General features: G+C 35.6%; 11 protein-coding genes and 4 pseudogenes across 15 annotated transcripts, besides 1 other annotated feature; 7 read left to right on the top strand and 8 right to left on the bottom strand.

Moving 5' to 3' along the window:
• Positions 1-14,713: a mobile genetic element.
• Positions 1,903-2,493, top strand: TVAGG3_0709820 (DNA/RNA polymerases family; the record flags this gene model as incomplete). Its single annotated transcript, XM_051243725.1, has 1 exon — positions 1,903-2,493. The coding sequence occupies one exon, from the start codon at positions 1,903-1,905 to the stop codon at positions 2,491-2,493; it is 591 nt and encodes a 196-aa protein (XP_051090312.1).
• TVAGG3_0709810 (uncharacterized protein) lies at positions 2,642-3,216 on the top strand (the record flags this gene model as incomplete). Its single annotated transcript, XM_051243724.1, has 1 exon — positions 2,642-3,216. A coding segment is annotated over one exon (575 nt), but the record flags the coding sequence as incomplete, so codon positions are not given.
• On the bottom strand, positions 3,616-3,990 carry TVAGG3_0709800 (uncharacterized protein; the record flags this gene model as incomplete). Its single annotated transcript, XM_051243723.1, has 1 exon — positions 3,616-3,990. The coding sequence occupies one exon, from the start codon at positions 3,988-3,990 to the stop codon at positions 3,616-3,618; it is 375 nt and encodes a 124-aa protein (XP_051090310.1).
• On the top strand, positions 4,215-4,538 carry TVAGG3_0709790 (uncharacterized protein; the record flags this gene model as incomplete). Its single annotated transcript, XM_051243722.1, has 1 exon — positions 4,215-4,538. One exon carries the CDS (start codon positions 4,215-4,217, stop codon positions 4,536-4,538), a length of 324 nt encoding a protein of 107 aa, XP_051090309.1.
• Positions 5,091-5,676, top strand: TVAGG3_0709780 (organellar and viral DNA polymerase type B; the record flags this gene model as incomplete). The annotated part of the gene is made up of 1 exon (XM_001305242.2): positions 5,091-5,676. A coding segment is annotated over one exon (586 nt), but the record flags the coding sequence as incomplete, so codon positions are not given.
• TVAGG3_0709770 (organellar and viral DNA polymerase type B) lies at positions 5,709-6,029 on the top strand (the record flags this gene model as incomplete). The annotated part of the gene is made up of 1 exon (XM_051243721.1): positions 5,709-6,029. The coding sequence occupies one exon, from the start codon at positions 5,709-5,711 to the stop codon at positions 6,027-6,029; it is 321 nt and encodes a 106-aa protein (XP_051090308.1).
• Positions 6,371-7,075, top strand: TVAGG3_0709760 (annotated as a pseudogene). The gene has a single exon. A coding segment is annotated over exon 1 (705 nt).
• TVAGG3_0709750 lies at positions 7,232-8,104 on the bottom strand (annotated as a pseudogene). Its single transcript has one exon. A coding segment is annotated over exon 1 (873 nt).
• On the top strand, positions 8,142-8,591 carry TVAGG3_0709740 (annotated as a pseudogene). The gene has a single exon. A coding segment is annotated over exon 1 (450 nt).
• TVAGG3_0709730 lies at positions 8,607-9,022 on the bottom strand (annotated as a pseudogene). The gene has a single exon. A coding segment is annotated over exon 1 (416 nt).
• On the bottom strand, positions 9,758-10,295 carry TVAGG3_0709720 (uncharacterized protein; the record flags this gene model as incomplete). Its single annotated transcript, XM_051243720.1, has 1 exon — positions 9,758-10,295. A coding segment is annotated over one exon (538 nt), but the record flags the coding sequence as incomplete, so codon positions are not given.
• On the bottom strand, positions 10,326-10,997 carry TVAGG3_0709710 (uncharacterized protein; the record flags this gene model as incomplete). The annotated part of the gene is made up of 1 exon (XM_051243719.1): positions 10,326-10,997. The coding sequence occupies one exon, from the start codon at positions 10,995-10,997 to the stop codon at positions 10,326-10,328; it is 672 nt and encodes a 223-aa protein (XP_051090306.1).
• Positions 11,119-11,652, bottom strand: TVAGG3_0709700 (protein of unknown function, DUF4106 family; the record flags this gene model as incomplete). Its single annotated transcript, XM_051243718.1, has 1 exon — positions 11,119-11,652. One exon carries the CDS (start codon positions 11,650-11,652, stop codon positions 11,119-11,121), a length of 534 nt encoding a protein of 177 aa, XP_051090305.1.
• On the bottom strand, positions 12,159-12,742 carry TVAGG3_0709690 (protein of unknown function, DUF4106 family; the record flags this gene model as incomplete). Its single annotated transcript, XM_051243717.1, has 1 exon — positions 12,159-12,742. A coding segment is annotated over one exon (584 nt), but the record flags the coding sequence as incomplete, so codon positions are not given.
• On the bottom strand, positions 13,013-13,636 carry TVAGG3_0709680 (uncharacterized protein; the record flags this gene model as incomplete). Its single annotated transcript, XM_051243716.1, has 1 exon — positions 13,013-13,636. A coding segment is annotated over one exon (624 nt), but the record flags the coding sequence as incomplete, so codon positions are not given.
• Positions 14,714-16,391: the final 1,678 nt, after the last annotated feature.

Genomic DNA, 16,391 nt, shown 5'->3' with positions numbered 1-16,391 from the left:
CATTATAGAACATCTCATTGACTTAGAGTCGAAATATTCTAAACTTTACAACAAACACAAAAAGTTGAAAGGAAAACAAAAACAAATGGCATATGATATTTATGAAGATGTTGACGACACAACTGTTCCTGCAAGTGAAGTAAAGTCAGAGGAACGAAAAGTGACGAAAAAACGATAGAAGAAGAAAAACCAAAAACTGAAGATAAACCAAAACCAAAGTTTAGTTTCCAAACTAAACCAAGTCAACCTTCATTAGCTGGTATGGGTTGGCGTCAAAGACTTATGGCAGCAGGCAGTTATGTAAAGTAAAGAAAAAAAAATATTTTTTATTTTTATAAAAATGCCCCCATATAGAATGGATAGAAAGTCTGCTAGAATAAAAAGCAGATTTACAAAGATATGGTTGGAGAGTTTCGAAGAATTTTAAATATAGGAAGGGAAGACCCATAAAAGTCTATGACAAATTGTCTGGTCTTCGCTACGAAATGGATTTGGAAACAGCACGTGCCAATTATCCAAACAGACTAGAGAGGTTAGAAGAAGAACGTCTTATGGACATGCCTTTCGATGTTAGTGAACCTCAAGTTGAAGGACACGACGGCTTTGCCAGATTCTACTGGAAACATGACGAACAATTGCATCCTTTGAGAAAGGAAAAAAGGAAAAGGTGAAGACGCACATGCTCCCATGGAAAGAACAAGATATGCATATGAAAAGTATCGTGAAGTTAGAAGTCAAATTACATCTGGTCGAACCTTTACAGTAAACTTTGACGAAGGAAAGAACAAAGAAGGCTTCATGGGTAGTACTTGCTGCAATTCAAGACGGAAATAAGAAAGGACACAATCTCAGATTGACCATAACAGATTTGGATGGTCACATTTACTATGCACATGGCAATGAACAAACAGCCGCAAAACTTCTTGACGCATTCAAGACTACAAAGAGAGAACAACAAATGGTTGACTCCGACTCAGACATTTTGAATGCAATTGAAGGAATTGCAAGTGTCAAGTTCGAATGGTACCAACCTAACCCTCAAGCAGTCAGACAACATGCTGGATACTTCCCCTTCATAAATAAGTCTGACATTGACTTGACAAGGTATGGAATTTACAATTCAATTGAACAATTGTCAATGAACCTTGTATTCTTACATGTCTCAGGAACTCTGGTCTTGTTACAGATGAGAAGATGAAGTATCTTGAGTCATGTGTGAAGACAAGGTACATTCTCAGAGGTCAATTGGCAAAAATTGCACCGTTGGCAAATGTCAATATCCGAGTCAACATACCTACAGCTAAAGGTTCTTCATATGACGACTATGTTGTTGACAAAGACTTACCATGGTTGAAGATTGTAATTGTCCACAACCACTTCATGTTGAACGAAAGTCTTACAAACCATTCTTTGGTAAAAGTAAGTGCAACATTGTCAGAGCTGTCAACATTCTTTTCGAGAAAGGTTTGTTGGAACCAATTCCAGATGACAAGCTGACAGAAACTTTTGTACCAAAAGACGAAACAAACTTTTCATTGTTAGCAAGACCAAAAGTTGTTCCAGACAAAGTTCTAGTACAAAAGAAGTACACAGTTCCACAAGTTGTATGTTCGGATACCAACCTGAACCAGAAGAACTTCCAATGAGGTTGCAAGAACTTCAAGATGCTATAAATAAACTTCCATTGAGACATCCAATTGACGTCAAATTGTATTGGAGAGCATCTGAGTTAGGTCAGAAGGTTTTATATGAAACAGGTTGCTTCGACGATGTTTATGAGATAACAGGAGAAGTTCTCAGAAGATAAGAGACTCACTTGAATTTCCACAAACTGGACCAATTGGTTGCGACAAGTTCGACTCAGATGAAAAGATATACTATGTCGACCTTAACGCTGCATACATGAGGTTTGTCCAATATATTCCGACTGGAATTCCAAACGAAGATGGTGAGTTCCCGGGAAGGAACTATACAGTTGGAAAAGTCATACAACAACTGTATGATATTAGGAAAGCTTCAAACCCCAAACTTGCAATGACACTCAAATTGCTTATGAATTCGACATGGGGATATTCCATTAAGAAACCTCAAGAGATGAAGAGTAAACATTATGAGAAGGTCGACAACTTTGTTGAAAGGTTTTCTCCTTTTGTTTTGAAGTACGAATTCACTCAAGGTCAAAGTGGCTTAGTAACCACATTAAAACCTATTGTCGAACATTGGTCTTACCCTCAGTTCGCAAAGGCAGTACTTGACAACTACAACAAATTCTTCTCCGAAGTCAAATCCAAAGTGAAGGTTTACTATGAGAACATTGACGCACTCATGACGAACGAAGAAGGATACAACAAACTCATTGAAATGGGAATGGTCGGTGAAAAGATGGGCTGTTTTAAGCTAGATAAGGTATTTTCCGAAGTTCATGTAATATCGAAAAGGAAATATTGGGGCATACTTGAAGACGGCACAGAAATAAAACATTGCATGAAGTAAAAACGTTTTTCAAAAAAAGTGACATTTTTTAATTTTATTTGAAATGTACGCTGAGTTTGTTGGAGAAGACCGTTGGGAAACTTGTTTGTTAGATGAGAAATATGAAATGGCATACCATTTTAAAACAATATATTTTTACATATATTAAATGCTTCAGGTTGAAAAACAAAGAACAAAAGTAGCAGATACAAAACCGTTAGACTATATCTTTACAAATGCTGGTAGGACTATTTCAGATGAAGAAATTTCATCCCGAGCATACAGGTTTGACTATCCAATTCGTTGGCTTCAAAGTCCTTCAGATGCAAAGGCAATAGGATTTAGAAGAGTTTTGTTTTCAAATAGAACTAACGCATTTATGTTCGCAGTATATTTTCATGGGCAGTATAAAGGTCCTAATGGTCTAATAGACAAATTTGACGAAATGAGAATCTTTACAGTTCGTTCAGACGAAAGTCTTGAGAAAACTCTAAATGACTTTCAAACTCAAATGAACAAATATTATTGGGAATTTCAAAAAAAATACGACTCTTTACTAAATGGAACATACTATCTGAAACTAGAATATGACAAGATGAACTCCACCGTTTCATTTCAAAAGATTGAAATTAACCCTCCAAGAGATACAGAGTTTTTATTTTGGGAAGTAGACAAACGTTCTTGGGCACAATTTCTTCGGTTACTAAACCAGAACGAACCATTACCACCAGATGGTCCATTTAAATTTATACTTCCACCAGCAGATTTGATGGTTTATAGAAACGTGTTTGACCCTCAAAATGTTATGTGTCATGCAAGTTTCAGTTCAAGCAACAATAGTTTTCTATGTATTGGTAAGGACTTTTATGACTTTGCTTCTAAATTCTACGAACCATCTAGTAACAGTTTCTCTGACTTTCAAGTTTGGTTCACAACAAATGGTGTGCAACATATTATTCCATTGTACTATGACTTTTATCTCGAATTGTCTTTCATATATAACTACGGAAAAGTGCTGAAAAAGTATTGAATGTGAAGATATTAGAAAATAACATTTTTTCTAACATCGTAGAAAACTCATGAAAACAATTTATTTTTGACACTTTCACAAAAAACATAAAAAAGTGAGTTAAAATGAGATGTTTACTGAACTGGCTGAATGTCGCCTTCTGTAGTTATAAAGAATGGTTGACCCGAGAAGTGAAGGAGACCCTTGAGAATTTGGTTCATTCTTGGGAAAGGGTTCTCTCTGTTTGGAAGTAGTATCCAAGGACGCTTGTTTAGGAACTTAACAAGAGCTTCTCTTTTGGCGTCCTTTATGCCATCGTAGGCTGTCCCGTCTGGTATTTGAATTGGAATTCCAGTCGAAGTCTCGAGCTGAAGTGTAGACCTTCCCGTTATCCAACCGTTAACAAGCTTGTCTTTTACATTCTGCCTGAGGAAGTCTTTAACAAGCTCGTTAATTTCAATTAGGTAAATTGCCTCGTCAAGTCTTTCTTGCATTCCAAGTTCTTCCATCCGACAGGAAAAAATTTTCTGGACAAAGGGAAAAATTTTTCCTTCCGACAGGAAGAACTCTTCCAGTTGTCCGTCCGTAAACCATTCAAATTTTCGAAAATTGAGAACTTTTTGGTCGAACTTTAGAAAAAATTTTCCTTCCGACAGGAAAAGTTTTTCCTTCCGACAGGAAAAGTTCTTCCATCCGACAGGAAAAGTTCTTCCTTCCGACAGGACACAAACGGATGACTGACGTTCCTCTTCCTGAATGCCTTCCAAAGCCAGAAGAACCTAAAGCACCAGCCCCTGCACCTCAGTTCCAGCAAGTACCTCCGAATTACTACCAATTTCCACCTCAAGGTTACTACCCACCACAAGGCTTCCCGAACTACCCTCCTCAGCCTATGCCTTACTTCCCCAACCCTTGGTTGTTCCAGCAAGCTCCACCCCAGCAATTCCAATCTCAGTCCAAGAGAGACCAAGACTTCGAAGAAGGTCTGAACCGCTTACGCAAAGAGTATGCTACAGCTCCAATTGAGAGAAAGTTGTTCCCGGACCAAAAAATATAATTTAGGTGAAGAGGTGAGATTTCACCTGTTTTTTCACCTGTTTTTTCACCCTCTTGAATTTTCATGAATTTTATATATTAATGTTTTCGTTAAGCCACTTTGTGCCGTCAGTCAGTCAGTCAGTTTAGGAAAGACTTTAGAAAGTTGTTGGAAAATAAGTCCTGGGAAGAGTATATTATAAGGCATTTTGTGAAGAATATAGCAAACCGCCGGAATTCGGACTGTTGCTTTTTATACAAAATTCATGCAGGAAATTCTTGAGTTTTGGTTGAAAGAATACGGTGGAGCCAAAAGTGGCTCGACCTCAAAACAAGCATTTTATGAGCTTACAAAGGGTGTTATGAATGAATTCAAATGTATTTACATACATCCTGACCTCGTTCATTTTGTTGCTGAATTCAGCAAAAATAATGTTTAGGGTAGATGGTTAGATCTAACCTCATTTCTAACCCGATTTCTACCCTCTTGAATTTTCATGAATTTCCTTAAGATAGAAAAAATAAAGTTAGTTTTATTTTCATTTATTTTTTTATTTTGTATAAAAGAACAGAAATGTCAACAATCGGCACAACAACAATTCAAACAACTACAGCACCAAACTCGTTAGTCATGAATCCAACATCTATGTTAGTAGAAATGAAAAGCTTCATTCCTTCTTCATATACTTTCGAAACAGAAATACAAAGAATAAAGCAGGAACTTTTAACAAGTAATTTAGACTGTAGTGCGAAAGATGAAACAAATGAACAGTATCTTTATGAAATGGAGGACCTCATCGACCATTTGCCTAAACTACCTGAAATTCAGCAGCAAAAACTAACTATTCCTGAATTCGACGAAATTGAAGTCAAAGCAACTGACTCAGTAGAAATAAAGAAGTTCATACGAAAGGTAAATTATGAATTCCTTGGTTTTCATTGCAACCATAAAGTTATGGACAAAGATTGCGACATGTTATATAAGAACATCTCTGACATATATAAATCTGGGGAGTTTAAGACATACGACAACTTTGTTTCATTAGCTGCAAAATGTGTATGGCAGATAAGAGATAAAGATAGAAGAGGTAAGGTATGGCATGAACAGATAAAACCAACTGCTTCAGATTTAAAGAAAACCATTGACGCCTTGGTTGTTTTAGCAGGTAAGGTTTCAGAATATAACGCAAAAATGAACCCGCAATGTTCTAAATGTAAAGCAGCAATGAGGAAATATAACTACTCCGTCAAAGAGATAGAACGTATGAGAAACGACTATGCAGACTTAAAGAAAGAAGCAGAGAAGCCGGTAGAAGATAAAATGGACATGTTAGCATTTCTGAACAAAAACTATCCAACTGCTGACGATTTCCTTCTATCTGATGTCAAGAAGAAGTATAAAGAAACTTTCGGTATCGTTAAAACATTCGATGTACTAAAAGAAGAAATAGAAGCTACGAAATTGTTTAGAGTCTCACGAATTCATAACGTTTACCATGTGAAACGTTTATAAAATAACTGGGGTAGAAATGAGGGTAGATATCGGGTTAGATCTAACCTTCTACCCTAAAATATATTTTTGCTGAATTCAGCAACAAAATTCTGAGTAAAATGGCATATGGCATGTGTCAAACCGTTGAGTTTTCACAAAATTTAAAAATAACGTTTACCATGTGAAACGTTTATAAAATAACTGGGGTAGAAATGAGGTGAAAAAACAGGTGAAATCTCACCTCTTCACCGAAAATATATTTTTATTGAATTCAGCACAAAAATCATGAATTTCCTTAAGATAGAAAAAATAAAGTTAGTTTTATTTTTATTTATTTTTTTATTTTGTATGTAAAGACAGTAATGTCAACAACAGAGAACACAACAACAGTTATAGTCCATGAAGCTATAAATGAAGAATACGAGTACATACAGTTTAACAAACAACTCCGTCTCATTCGTTCGGTCAAAAACGATATTACCAAATGCCAAAGTATTTTGACAGCATGTTTTGCACCCGACAATAAGAAACCACAAGACTGGTTTAGGAACCAAAGCACTATTGAACTATTAAATGAAGCTGAAAATTCGACTACGACTACGGGATTCTCGTAGTCGCAAAAACTCGAGTGGGAGAAAAAACCCCAGTCGCCAAAACTCTATGAAAATCGTGAAAAATTGCCAAACGGTTTGAGAGGATATTATGTACATAGACTTCTTGTAAATGCTGTTGCAATGTGGGCTTCGCCTCGTTATGCTTGGTATATTTACAGACTTCTTGACGAAATTCATAGACAAGAACGTGAAGAGATGGAAAACAAGCTTGAAGCAAAAGACAAAAGCATTCAGAAAAGAATACAACGTTCGGTACCAAAAGGAAAGGAAAAGAACTATAAGTATATGATTTATACTGATGAGATGGAAAATGAAGAAGATAAAGATATGGTTATGTTGCATTTAGTCAGAAGAAACAACAAGAGCTTTTACGACCTTGCTAAGATTTACAAATCTGACAGAAATTGGTTCTATCGCGAAAACTTACCGATTTCAATGACCCCAAATGAAAATGTGAAACAAATAGTTCAAGATACGTTACCTCAAACACACTATGATATGAAAGGTTGTACAATTTTTACCTTCAAAGAAGACTTACCGCTACTGAAAGAAAAAATAACAGAGTATTTTGACAACTTCAAACAAGTAGGGTAGATGAACCATTTATTTTTATTGACTTTTACAATTTGAACTTTGTTTGCGTAGATATGAATTCTGAAAGAAGTATGAGGGTCTTGTATGACTTTGTACTTCTCCCATAGTTCATGTCTGTCAAACTTACCTGCCATGGACTCTTTCATAAGTTCCATGAAATCGTCTTCGGACAATCCGGGGAAAAGTATTATGTCAGTAAGTATTCTTTTAAACATCCTTACTTAAACTCTTTGCTGTCTGTACACAAATGACAACTGAGATGTTAAAGTGTCTGAGCTTCTTAAGAATTCGACACATGTCTTGTTCTCTGTTCTTTAACAAAGGATGAGAAGCAAAGTCATCTAAGATAAGAAGACATCTATGAGGGTAAGTCTTCAATCGTAAGATTGCAATTTCTTCGAAATGTATTCTATCTCTTTCTGTTTGTTTCTGAAGTGTTTCTTCTCTAATATTCTCTGCATTTCCTCATTAGGGTCTTTGAACTTAGAATTTATATACTCATTTATAGCATTATACTTCAAAACCCTTCTTTGGTACTTCTTTATCCAATCTAACAACTCAGTATCCTTTATACATACTAACTTAGACTTCTTTATAATATCTTTGAACGAATTGACGGTTTGGTCAAATTGACCAGAAGTCGAACAAATAACAACTAACTCATAGAATGGTTCTTCTCATCTAGTTCTTGTTGTTGTGCAGCCATTTTAAGATAAGTGAAAGTCTTACCCGACCCAGGTGGTGCAATTAGACCTGTTATACCATTCTGAGCCAAATAAGAACTTGTCATGTATAGGCTTTATCTGAGCATTTTCTAACTTCCTCTTGTTCTTATTTAAAACATTCTCAAATTTCTTTGTCAATGTCAGCAAACTTTTTTTCTAACATATTTTTTAGAAAAATTAAAATTTTTATCTTTTAGAAAATGTCTAGCGATTTCGCTATCAATATTCGAGACAAACTTTTCGACAGCAAAACATCTGTCGACCATAAAATCTTACATAGTGTAAACAAGAAAGGTGAATTTGTTCTAAAGTTCTGTTTCTGGGAATATGACAAGAACCATAAAACATTACAAAGAGCAGTCTTAAATTTGTCAATGACAGACTTGTTGACAGAGATGACGCCGATTGGAAAGATGAAGTCCAACAAAAGTTCTTAGAATGCAAAGAAGACACATGCGCTGTTCTTGAAGATGAAATAGAAAACAGAATAGATGAGCTATTAAAGGACAAAGAACTTTTACATAAATATAGTTGCGCCAAATTTGACATAACTCCACCAGAAAAGAAGAAGAGAGAAAAGAAAGAAAGAAAGTAGAAGAAGAGAAGAAAGAACCAGAGCCAATTCCAGAGAAGGGAGATATGACATGTAAAAATAAAATTTTATTTTAGAACATTTCTGGTCAATGTCAATGTTCTCTTCCTCTTTAGGAGCAAACACTGGCTTAGACTCTAAAATCTTTTACCCAATTTACCTTGAACTTCAACTATCTTAGACTCATAATATTCATAGTCGTCTGCTTTCTTTGGTTCATAAGGTATAACAAGTTTGTATGCTTTGCCTTCTTCGAGTTTGAGAACTTTCTGTCAAAATTTCTTTGACTGTCAACATACCGTCAATGTATAAGTCTTCAAAAGTTGCACCACTTTTTCTAACAACAGCAAACTTAACTGATGCAATGTTCCAAATTTTGTCAAATGTAGACTTTTCAAAATTGTAGAAGTAAACATTCAAATATGCGAATAGAGCTAACTTATCTTTGACTTCTGTCATGTACTTGTTTACTGAGATGAATTTCGTCATCTTTTCTATCGGATAAAAAAATATTTTTTTTTAAAATTTACTCAGAAAAAATTTTCTTTGTATATACACCATTCTGAACATCTAAAAGACTTTTGACATTTGCCAAGAATGTACGTTTAGAAGCTGCCATATAACCATATTCTTGACAATATTGTTTATACGAATCGTACAATGACCTTTCATCTAATGACACAAAGTCAGTTTCATCTATGAACAGTTCATAAACACTTTTGTTTGCTTCTAACAATGTTTGTCTCTCTTCGGTATGTGGAATTTGTCTTGGATTGAACTTAGAAATATCTAATGTCATGAAATATGAGAACAAGTGGTTGTAAAAGTCAGATGTCAAAGTTTCTGCTAAGTCGTCAAAATATTCTGTATCTTGCATATGAGAATCTGACGTTCTGACAACTACATATCTTCTGTCAGAACTTTCTAACTTCATCGGAACAGCATTGTTTGAAACCATAATGAAGTTTGCAACATTTTCACAAACTCTTTGGTCTTTATACTTTCTTTCAACAACTCCAACTTTGTCTGTTATAAGACTCTTCAAAGCATCTGAGTTCAAAACTTTTGTTGTATCTATACTTTGAAGTTCATTGCAAACTATAAGTTTCATATTCTCTATTGAGGAGTTAAACTTGCCACAGATGTTTTCTAAGTTTGTCATATTAGGGTTCGAATAACCTTCTAACAGTTTGCACAAAATATCTGTAAAGAAAGTATTTTTACCAGTTCCTTGTTTTCCAATTATAATGAGAGCAGTTTCATTTTTAGCACTTGGATGTTGTAAGATGTTTGCAAACCAACATAAGATATACTCATAAACCTTTTCGTTTCCATTGCATATAATTTCTTTGACATGGTCTAACCAAGCTTCTATAATATTTTCTTTCCATTCTACTTGTTCGTATTTATATCCAGTGAAGATAGAATAGAAGTTTGGAGAAGGTGTATAGAACTTTATACCTCGAACTGAAAAATCTTCTAACTTTGACAATAAGATATCCCAAGCATCTAACATCTTCATTCCAACTTGTACGACTTTTATTTTCTTAAGTTTCTGTCTACATTCTTGTTCAGACACTATTGTTGCTCTTGGTTTGTTAAAGACAACATCCCATTCTTTCATGACATAACATTCTGGGGCAGAGTCAACATAAATGACTAAACGTTTCAAATTCTCGACTGCTTTGTTATAGTCTCTAAATGGACACATATTTCTGAATGCTTGGAAGTCATAAAAATCTGAAACATCTATTCTGTACATTTTTATAAAAATAAAAAAAATATTATTTTTTTATTCTTGACTTTGTTGTTGCATTTGTTGTTCTTGAGCTATTTGTTGTTGAAGTTGTTCTTGTAATACAATACTTTCACCAGTTGCATCTTCCAATTCGAAACTTTCTGCCGTCATTGACAAATACATAGGACATAAAAGTTTTACAGGAACAAAGTTTGCGTCAACTAATGTCAACGTTATACTTGCCAAAGTGTTTGAGTTCACTAAGGTTGAAAATTCTGCATTCGAATGAACAATAGGCAAACCAGCAGAGAAAGTATTGTTTATACGCATAAGTATCTTTTGGTCATAATAGTTTCTGTCGACATTCGAATAACACTTTGAACCTAAGTTTGAAACAATATATAAGATTGGTGTGCTTAATGTCAATGGAATAGACATTCCTTGTATGACACCTTTTCCTGTTATAGGAAACTGTTGGTAGTAAAAACCAGAAATAAGTTTTGTATTATATCTCATATCGTTTATAGTAAACTCAGTCGGACATCCAAACATAATGAAACCTGCTCTAGTTGCAGCACATGTTACACCCGTACTTAAAGTATTAAATAAGTCAACAAAACCTGTTGGTGGGATATCTGAGTAAGTATCTTCAAAGGAGTATTTTTTACCATTCACAACAATAAAGTCTTCTGGTGTCAAAAGAGCAAAACAGGCTTTAGTCGTCATTGTGTTTAAGGTTAGTTTACAATATCGTCCTTGAGGACTTTGTAAGTTTGTTGTTATAGAATTATATGACTCAGGGTTTTTAGTCGTAATAGTATAAACCATTATGTCTTCTGCCATTTACTTAGCAAATAAACTTTAATGAAATGTTGTGGTCGTCAAATATTTTTATAACGTCTGGGAAACTATATTTTAAGTTCAACGTTTCACCTCCTTTCATAACGTATATCTTGTCAATGGCATTATATGAAACACCACAGCAACTAATGTCGGGTTCTATTTCTTTGATGTTTATATCGTCTGCCTCTGTCAAAAGTTTCAATAGTTCTTTCAAAACTTCATGAGGTGCAATGACATATGAGTTCACTTTTACAGGGTTGTGTTCGACCAAGTTTAACATTATACTTAAAGCTTGACAAATCTTCTCCTGAGTTTGAAGTTTGTCTTTCAGTTGTTGGTAGTCGTTTCGAATATCTGCAACAGAACTTAAGTCTCTGTTAACTTCAGGATATGTTGGTTCTTTTACAGGAACAATTGTTATACCATCTTCGTCTTCGTATGGTTTCCCCACTTCAACATCTCTGTCTTTGACATTGACAACAACACTTTGACTGTTTGTTTGAGTTGGTGAATTTAACTTCACATCTGCCACCGCCATTAAACCTTTTGAAACACTTACGCTTCTATTTTTCGGAAATGACATTTTACTTAGAATAAAAAGATGGACGTATTCGGATATCTCTTCGAATTGAAGCAAAACAAGGTTTATACTCACAAACAATACAAATACATTGACAGAATAGTTCTTTACACAAACAATGGAAAATGTTATAGAATAGCAGTCTTTGCTGAACCTAAATATTTTCATAAAGCAAAGAAAGTTGGTATAACTGAAATGGTGAAAGTTCTTGAAGCAGACAAAAATATAACTTCAAAACTTACAGATATTACTAAAGGAAAGTTTATAATACAATATTATGTCAAAATTGGCGTACTGTCAATATTTGACGGAGAGAAGTCAGTTCAAGAACAACTTACTGACCTGCTGCCAAAATCTGCTCGATGGAAGCTGTCGTTATGCCAATCTGAGGAGCCCCAGCAGGTTTCATCGAACGAATCTTCAAAAGAGCATCTTCCGTGAAAAGTGCTATTGGTTTTGTAAACTTCTTTGCTTTCAATTCATCTGGACCGTCTCTGTCACCAGTATATTGTATTTGAACTGTACCAACAGTTGAAATACCACCCATAAAGTCTTCTGAGTCAGCAAATGGAATGCCAAGCCAAAAGTTTGAACGGTCTCCATTTGTATATTGAGTTTTTTGACCTCCTGTATGAGTCCATACTTTCACATATGGCATAATAGAACTTTGCATTTCAGGGTTAATGGTTGTTGTGAAATTGTTGTTAAAGTTCATAGCAGCTAATGTCAAGTTGTATGACCTCATATCCTCAACTGTAGAATATTCTTCTCTTGGATAATATTTGCCATCTATGTTTATATGATATTTAATACCAGGGTTGTAGAAACAAGAATAGTCATTTATAGTTCGTCTGAACAGTACAAACATAGTATCTGCATGTTTCATTGCAGTTGTTAAAGCAATATCTGTTCTTGCACCTGCGGCTCCTGGATTTTGGTTTCCAACTTCACCTGCAAAGTCTTTGACAGATATTTGGTGTATAGGGAACATAAGTGGAACTGCAATATATTTGGCAGCTAAAGCATTTGAAATATCTGGGTCCAACATATAGACTGCAAGTCTGCTTTCTATTCTCTTGCATTCAAACTGTTCGCATGTGAACTTAACTGGGTCCCAAGCATCTCCAGCAGCATTGAAATAATAGTTTACTTCAGTGTTGAGGTTTGAGAAACCAAAGTCTAAGTCAATTTTGTCTTTGCAAAAGTCACAGAACTTGGCTCCACCAGTTCCAGCTACAGTAATGCTGAATGGGTCTTGTGTTGGTGCAATGACTAAGTTATTTTTGCTTGGAGTAAGTTCAATAGAAATTTTTCCTGCCCAGTTTGGTAAGTATCTTAAAAACCTGAAGATGAGGAAAGATGACAAAGGAACTCTAAGTTTCAGTTTTACTTTGGTTACTGCTGCTGCAGTTTGTCCAGAAAGGTTAACATAAACTCCTGGAACGTTAGGGTCAAGTCTTCTTATTTTCTCAATAGTTGCATACTGGTCTGTTTGTTCTCTAGCTTGTGGTTGTACTGAGTTTCTCAAAGCGAACCATTCATAGTTTGCCCATGTTACTGTTTGAACTAAGTCAGAGTTAGAATATATCTTATATCCCATGAAAACTTCTGGAGCATATTGGTATCCGACATAGAAAATTCCATTGCAACCTTTCTTGTCAGACAACTTGGCAGAAGGTTTTATTTCAATGTCTTGTTCCACGTATAAGAATGAGTTGTCAATAGAAATAATATGAAACCTGTCGCAAGCAATATCTACTGTTGTTGAAGAACCTTCTCCAAACTCACCTACGTTTCCATAAGAAACAGCAGTTGTATATTCGTAAGTTCCAGGAACTATTTCTGACCTTCTAATGGCATTGTCGCATTCGTTATACCATTCGGAAACATTTCCGTTCATGGCATCCAAAACTGTTGGCGTTATATTCTGAGCGGCGTACATTTCATATGGGTAAAATATAGAATAGTTGGATTTATATATCATAATAGAACCCACTCGGACCAAGCTTTACTTTCTTCCTGACTGAGTTTTTAACTCTTCTTTTCCTTCATTGCCACTACTTTCACTAGATGAAGTTACTTCTTCACTACTTTCACTTTGTTCTACTCTTCTCTTCTTCTTTGGTGTCGCTTTTGGTAACTTGCCCTCTGCTTCAAGTTGTTGCATCTTTGCCTCATGTTCACCTAGTATGTTGTAAATTTCCCATGTCCTTTTTGCCTTTGGGCTCTGGTCGCCCATCTCAGGTAACCTATATCCTAGAAAGATTTTGTCATAGTTTGTATTTGAGTCTTCGCGTATTGTTTGCATGACTCTTTCCTGAGTTTCCGGTTCAAGCTCTTCAAACAGAGCTTGTCCATATGGAATAAACTCGTTTCCAAATATATGTTTTTGTAGCCATTCTGGTTTTCTTTCCATGTAACCAATAATATCTTTTGTGAATGGGAAAGCTTTTACCCAATGTTTCAGTCTTGCGTCATTTATTTCTGTAGTTGGTTTTATTTTGTCAAGGAACATGTTTTTCAATACTAACATTTCATTTGGTACTGTCCATTTGAGTTTTCTTAAATATTCATCCCTTCTCAGTTCATTGTCTGCAAAGTAAGTTTTTATGACATTTTGCAAACTTTCGTTTGCAAGGTCATGTACAATAAGTTCTCTTCCTTCTCTCTCCCTAACTTTCTTTCTAAACTCTTCACCAAATATACCATCTCTATGGTTCTGTGTAGTTCTTTGAGATAAATGTTCTAGAACGTCAGGTGTTATATTTCCTTCAGCCATGTTCATTTCATACTGGTCCAAAATATCTGCATCTTTCATATCTTTCAATGGCATTAAAGCCGCGCTGAAAATACCCGTTATATCTGGTTCACCATTCACTTCCATTGCGTCTACAACTTCTTGGAATTGAGGTTGTAAGTTTATGAACCACCTATCCGGATTAGCTTTATGACCCCATCTCATTGTAGTTCCATAGTCTGCAGAAACAAAAGTAGGTTTGTTTCCATATTGGTTAGGTTCTGAATGAACTTTAAACAATGTTTCATTTCTATATGTTTTGTTGAAATTTAACCTTTTATTTTCACCGAGTTCAGCCAAAGATTGAACGTTATATGGTCGTAAGTAAAAAGGATTATTGTATTTGCGTACATTTTCTTTCAGTACTTCCATTCTATGCTGAATATTTTCATCTGATGTTGGAGTCTTTTGTATGTCGGTGAACATTTTTCGATATTCTTCTACTATGTCAGCCGAATTTTTCTTAGACTCTTGGAAAGATTCCATATTCTCCGCATACACTTGTTGAGGGTCAAGATTTTTCGGCTGTTCCAAATCTTCATCTAGTTCTGTGAAGTTAGTTTCCAAAGGAGGGATTTGTTCGTTTCCTTCAGGCTCTTCTAGCTGTTGTTGCTGAACTATTTCTTCCATGTCTGGTTGTATCTGAACTTCTTCCTGTTGAGTTTCTTGTACCTCATCTGCTGGCATTTCATATATTCCGAGACCGTTTTTAACAAGTTCCCTATCTAAGTCATCCGGACTCATAAACCTTTCTTCTTTCGTTCCGTCTCTATTTTTTACGCGTTTCATGAAGAGAGTTGAATTGTCATTTAGCTCTGACACCAAATATCTCGGAGTAAATTCATTCATGTCATTTGGATGATATGCTATTAAATCATATCCCTTAGCGAGCTTGTATTTTCCAGGTTTGAGATTATATCCCATTTGATGCTGAACCATAAAGCTAAATAGGTTCGGGTCAGTATTTCCTTCCTTGAACTTTCTAATAGCTTCTTTATATCTGTCACTAAAGTCAAGAGTATCTGGGTAACCATAATCTTCCTTAAGCATTTTTAAGAATTCTTGGTTTCCTTTTTCTCTACTTCTTTTATGTCCTTGCTCTGTTTGTGGTTGTTGTGCTGGTTGTGGAGGTGGTTGTTGTGCTGGTTGTGGATGTGGTTGTTGTGCTGGTTGTGGAGGTGGTTGCTGTGTTGGTTGTTGTTGTGGTGCTGGATTTTGAACTGTTGGTTGTTGTGCTGGATTTTGAACTGTTGGTTGCTGTGCTGGATTTTGAACTGTTGGTTTTGGTTGTTGTGGTGGTGCTGGATTTTGAACTGTTGGTTGTTGTTGTGGTGCATGCCTGTGTCTGTGTCCATGTGACGATGTAAATGTTTTAGGTAGTCCTGGTGCAGGTGCTTCTCTTGGAGGGTTTGGTGGTATATAAGTTCCACCAGCTGGCACATATGTTCCATCTGCAGCATAATGTCCTACCTGACTTTTCGTTTTTAAGAAAGCATTTACTAGGTCTGTTTTGGTCTGTTGTAACTCTTTTTCTTGACTTTCCACAACAGTTGCTCTAACGGCGTCATAGGCACTTTGAACTGCCTGTCTCGTTGCTGCATCTGTTATTTTCGTCATATTTTGTGCTACTTCTCTTAACTCTTTGTCGAAACCTTCAGACTTCAGTTTCTTTCCAGATGAGAAGTCGTTCACTAGTTTCACCTTACTATGAAGAGCTTCGAAGGCATTCTTAAAGTCAGCATTCATTAAAGCTTCATTTGAACTGTTTCATCCGCTTGTATTTTTGTCCTTATTGACCCTATAAGTTGGGCTGCTTTAGCGTTGGCTTGGGCATCTAACCAGTCATTATTAGCTTTTATATATTCTGCGCTTTTCATTGCCTTTTGCATGGCTGCGTCGT

This window comes from Trichomonas vaginalis, chromosome III, assembly GCF_026262505.1.
Source record: "Trichomonas vaginalis G3 chromosome III, whole genome shotgun sequence".
In the NCBI taxonomy this organism is placed as follows: Eukaryota; Parabasalia; order Trichomonadida; family Trichomonadidae; genus Trichomonas; species Trichomonas vaginalis.
Note: the sequence above shows the minus strand (reverse complement) of the source record. Positions and strands in the feature narration are given on the sequence as shown.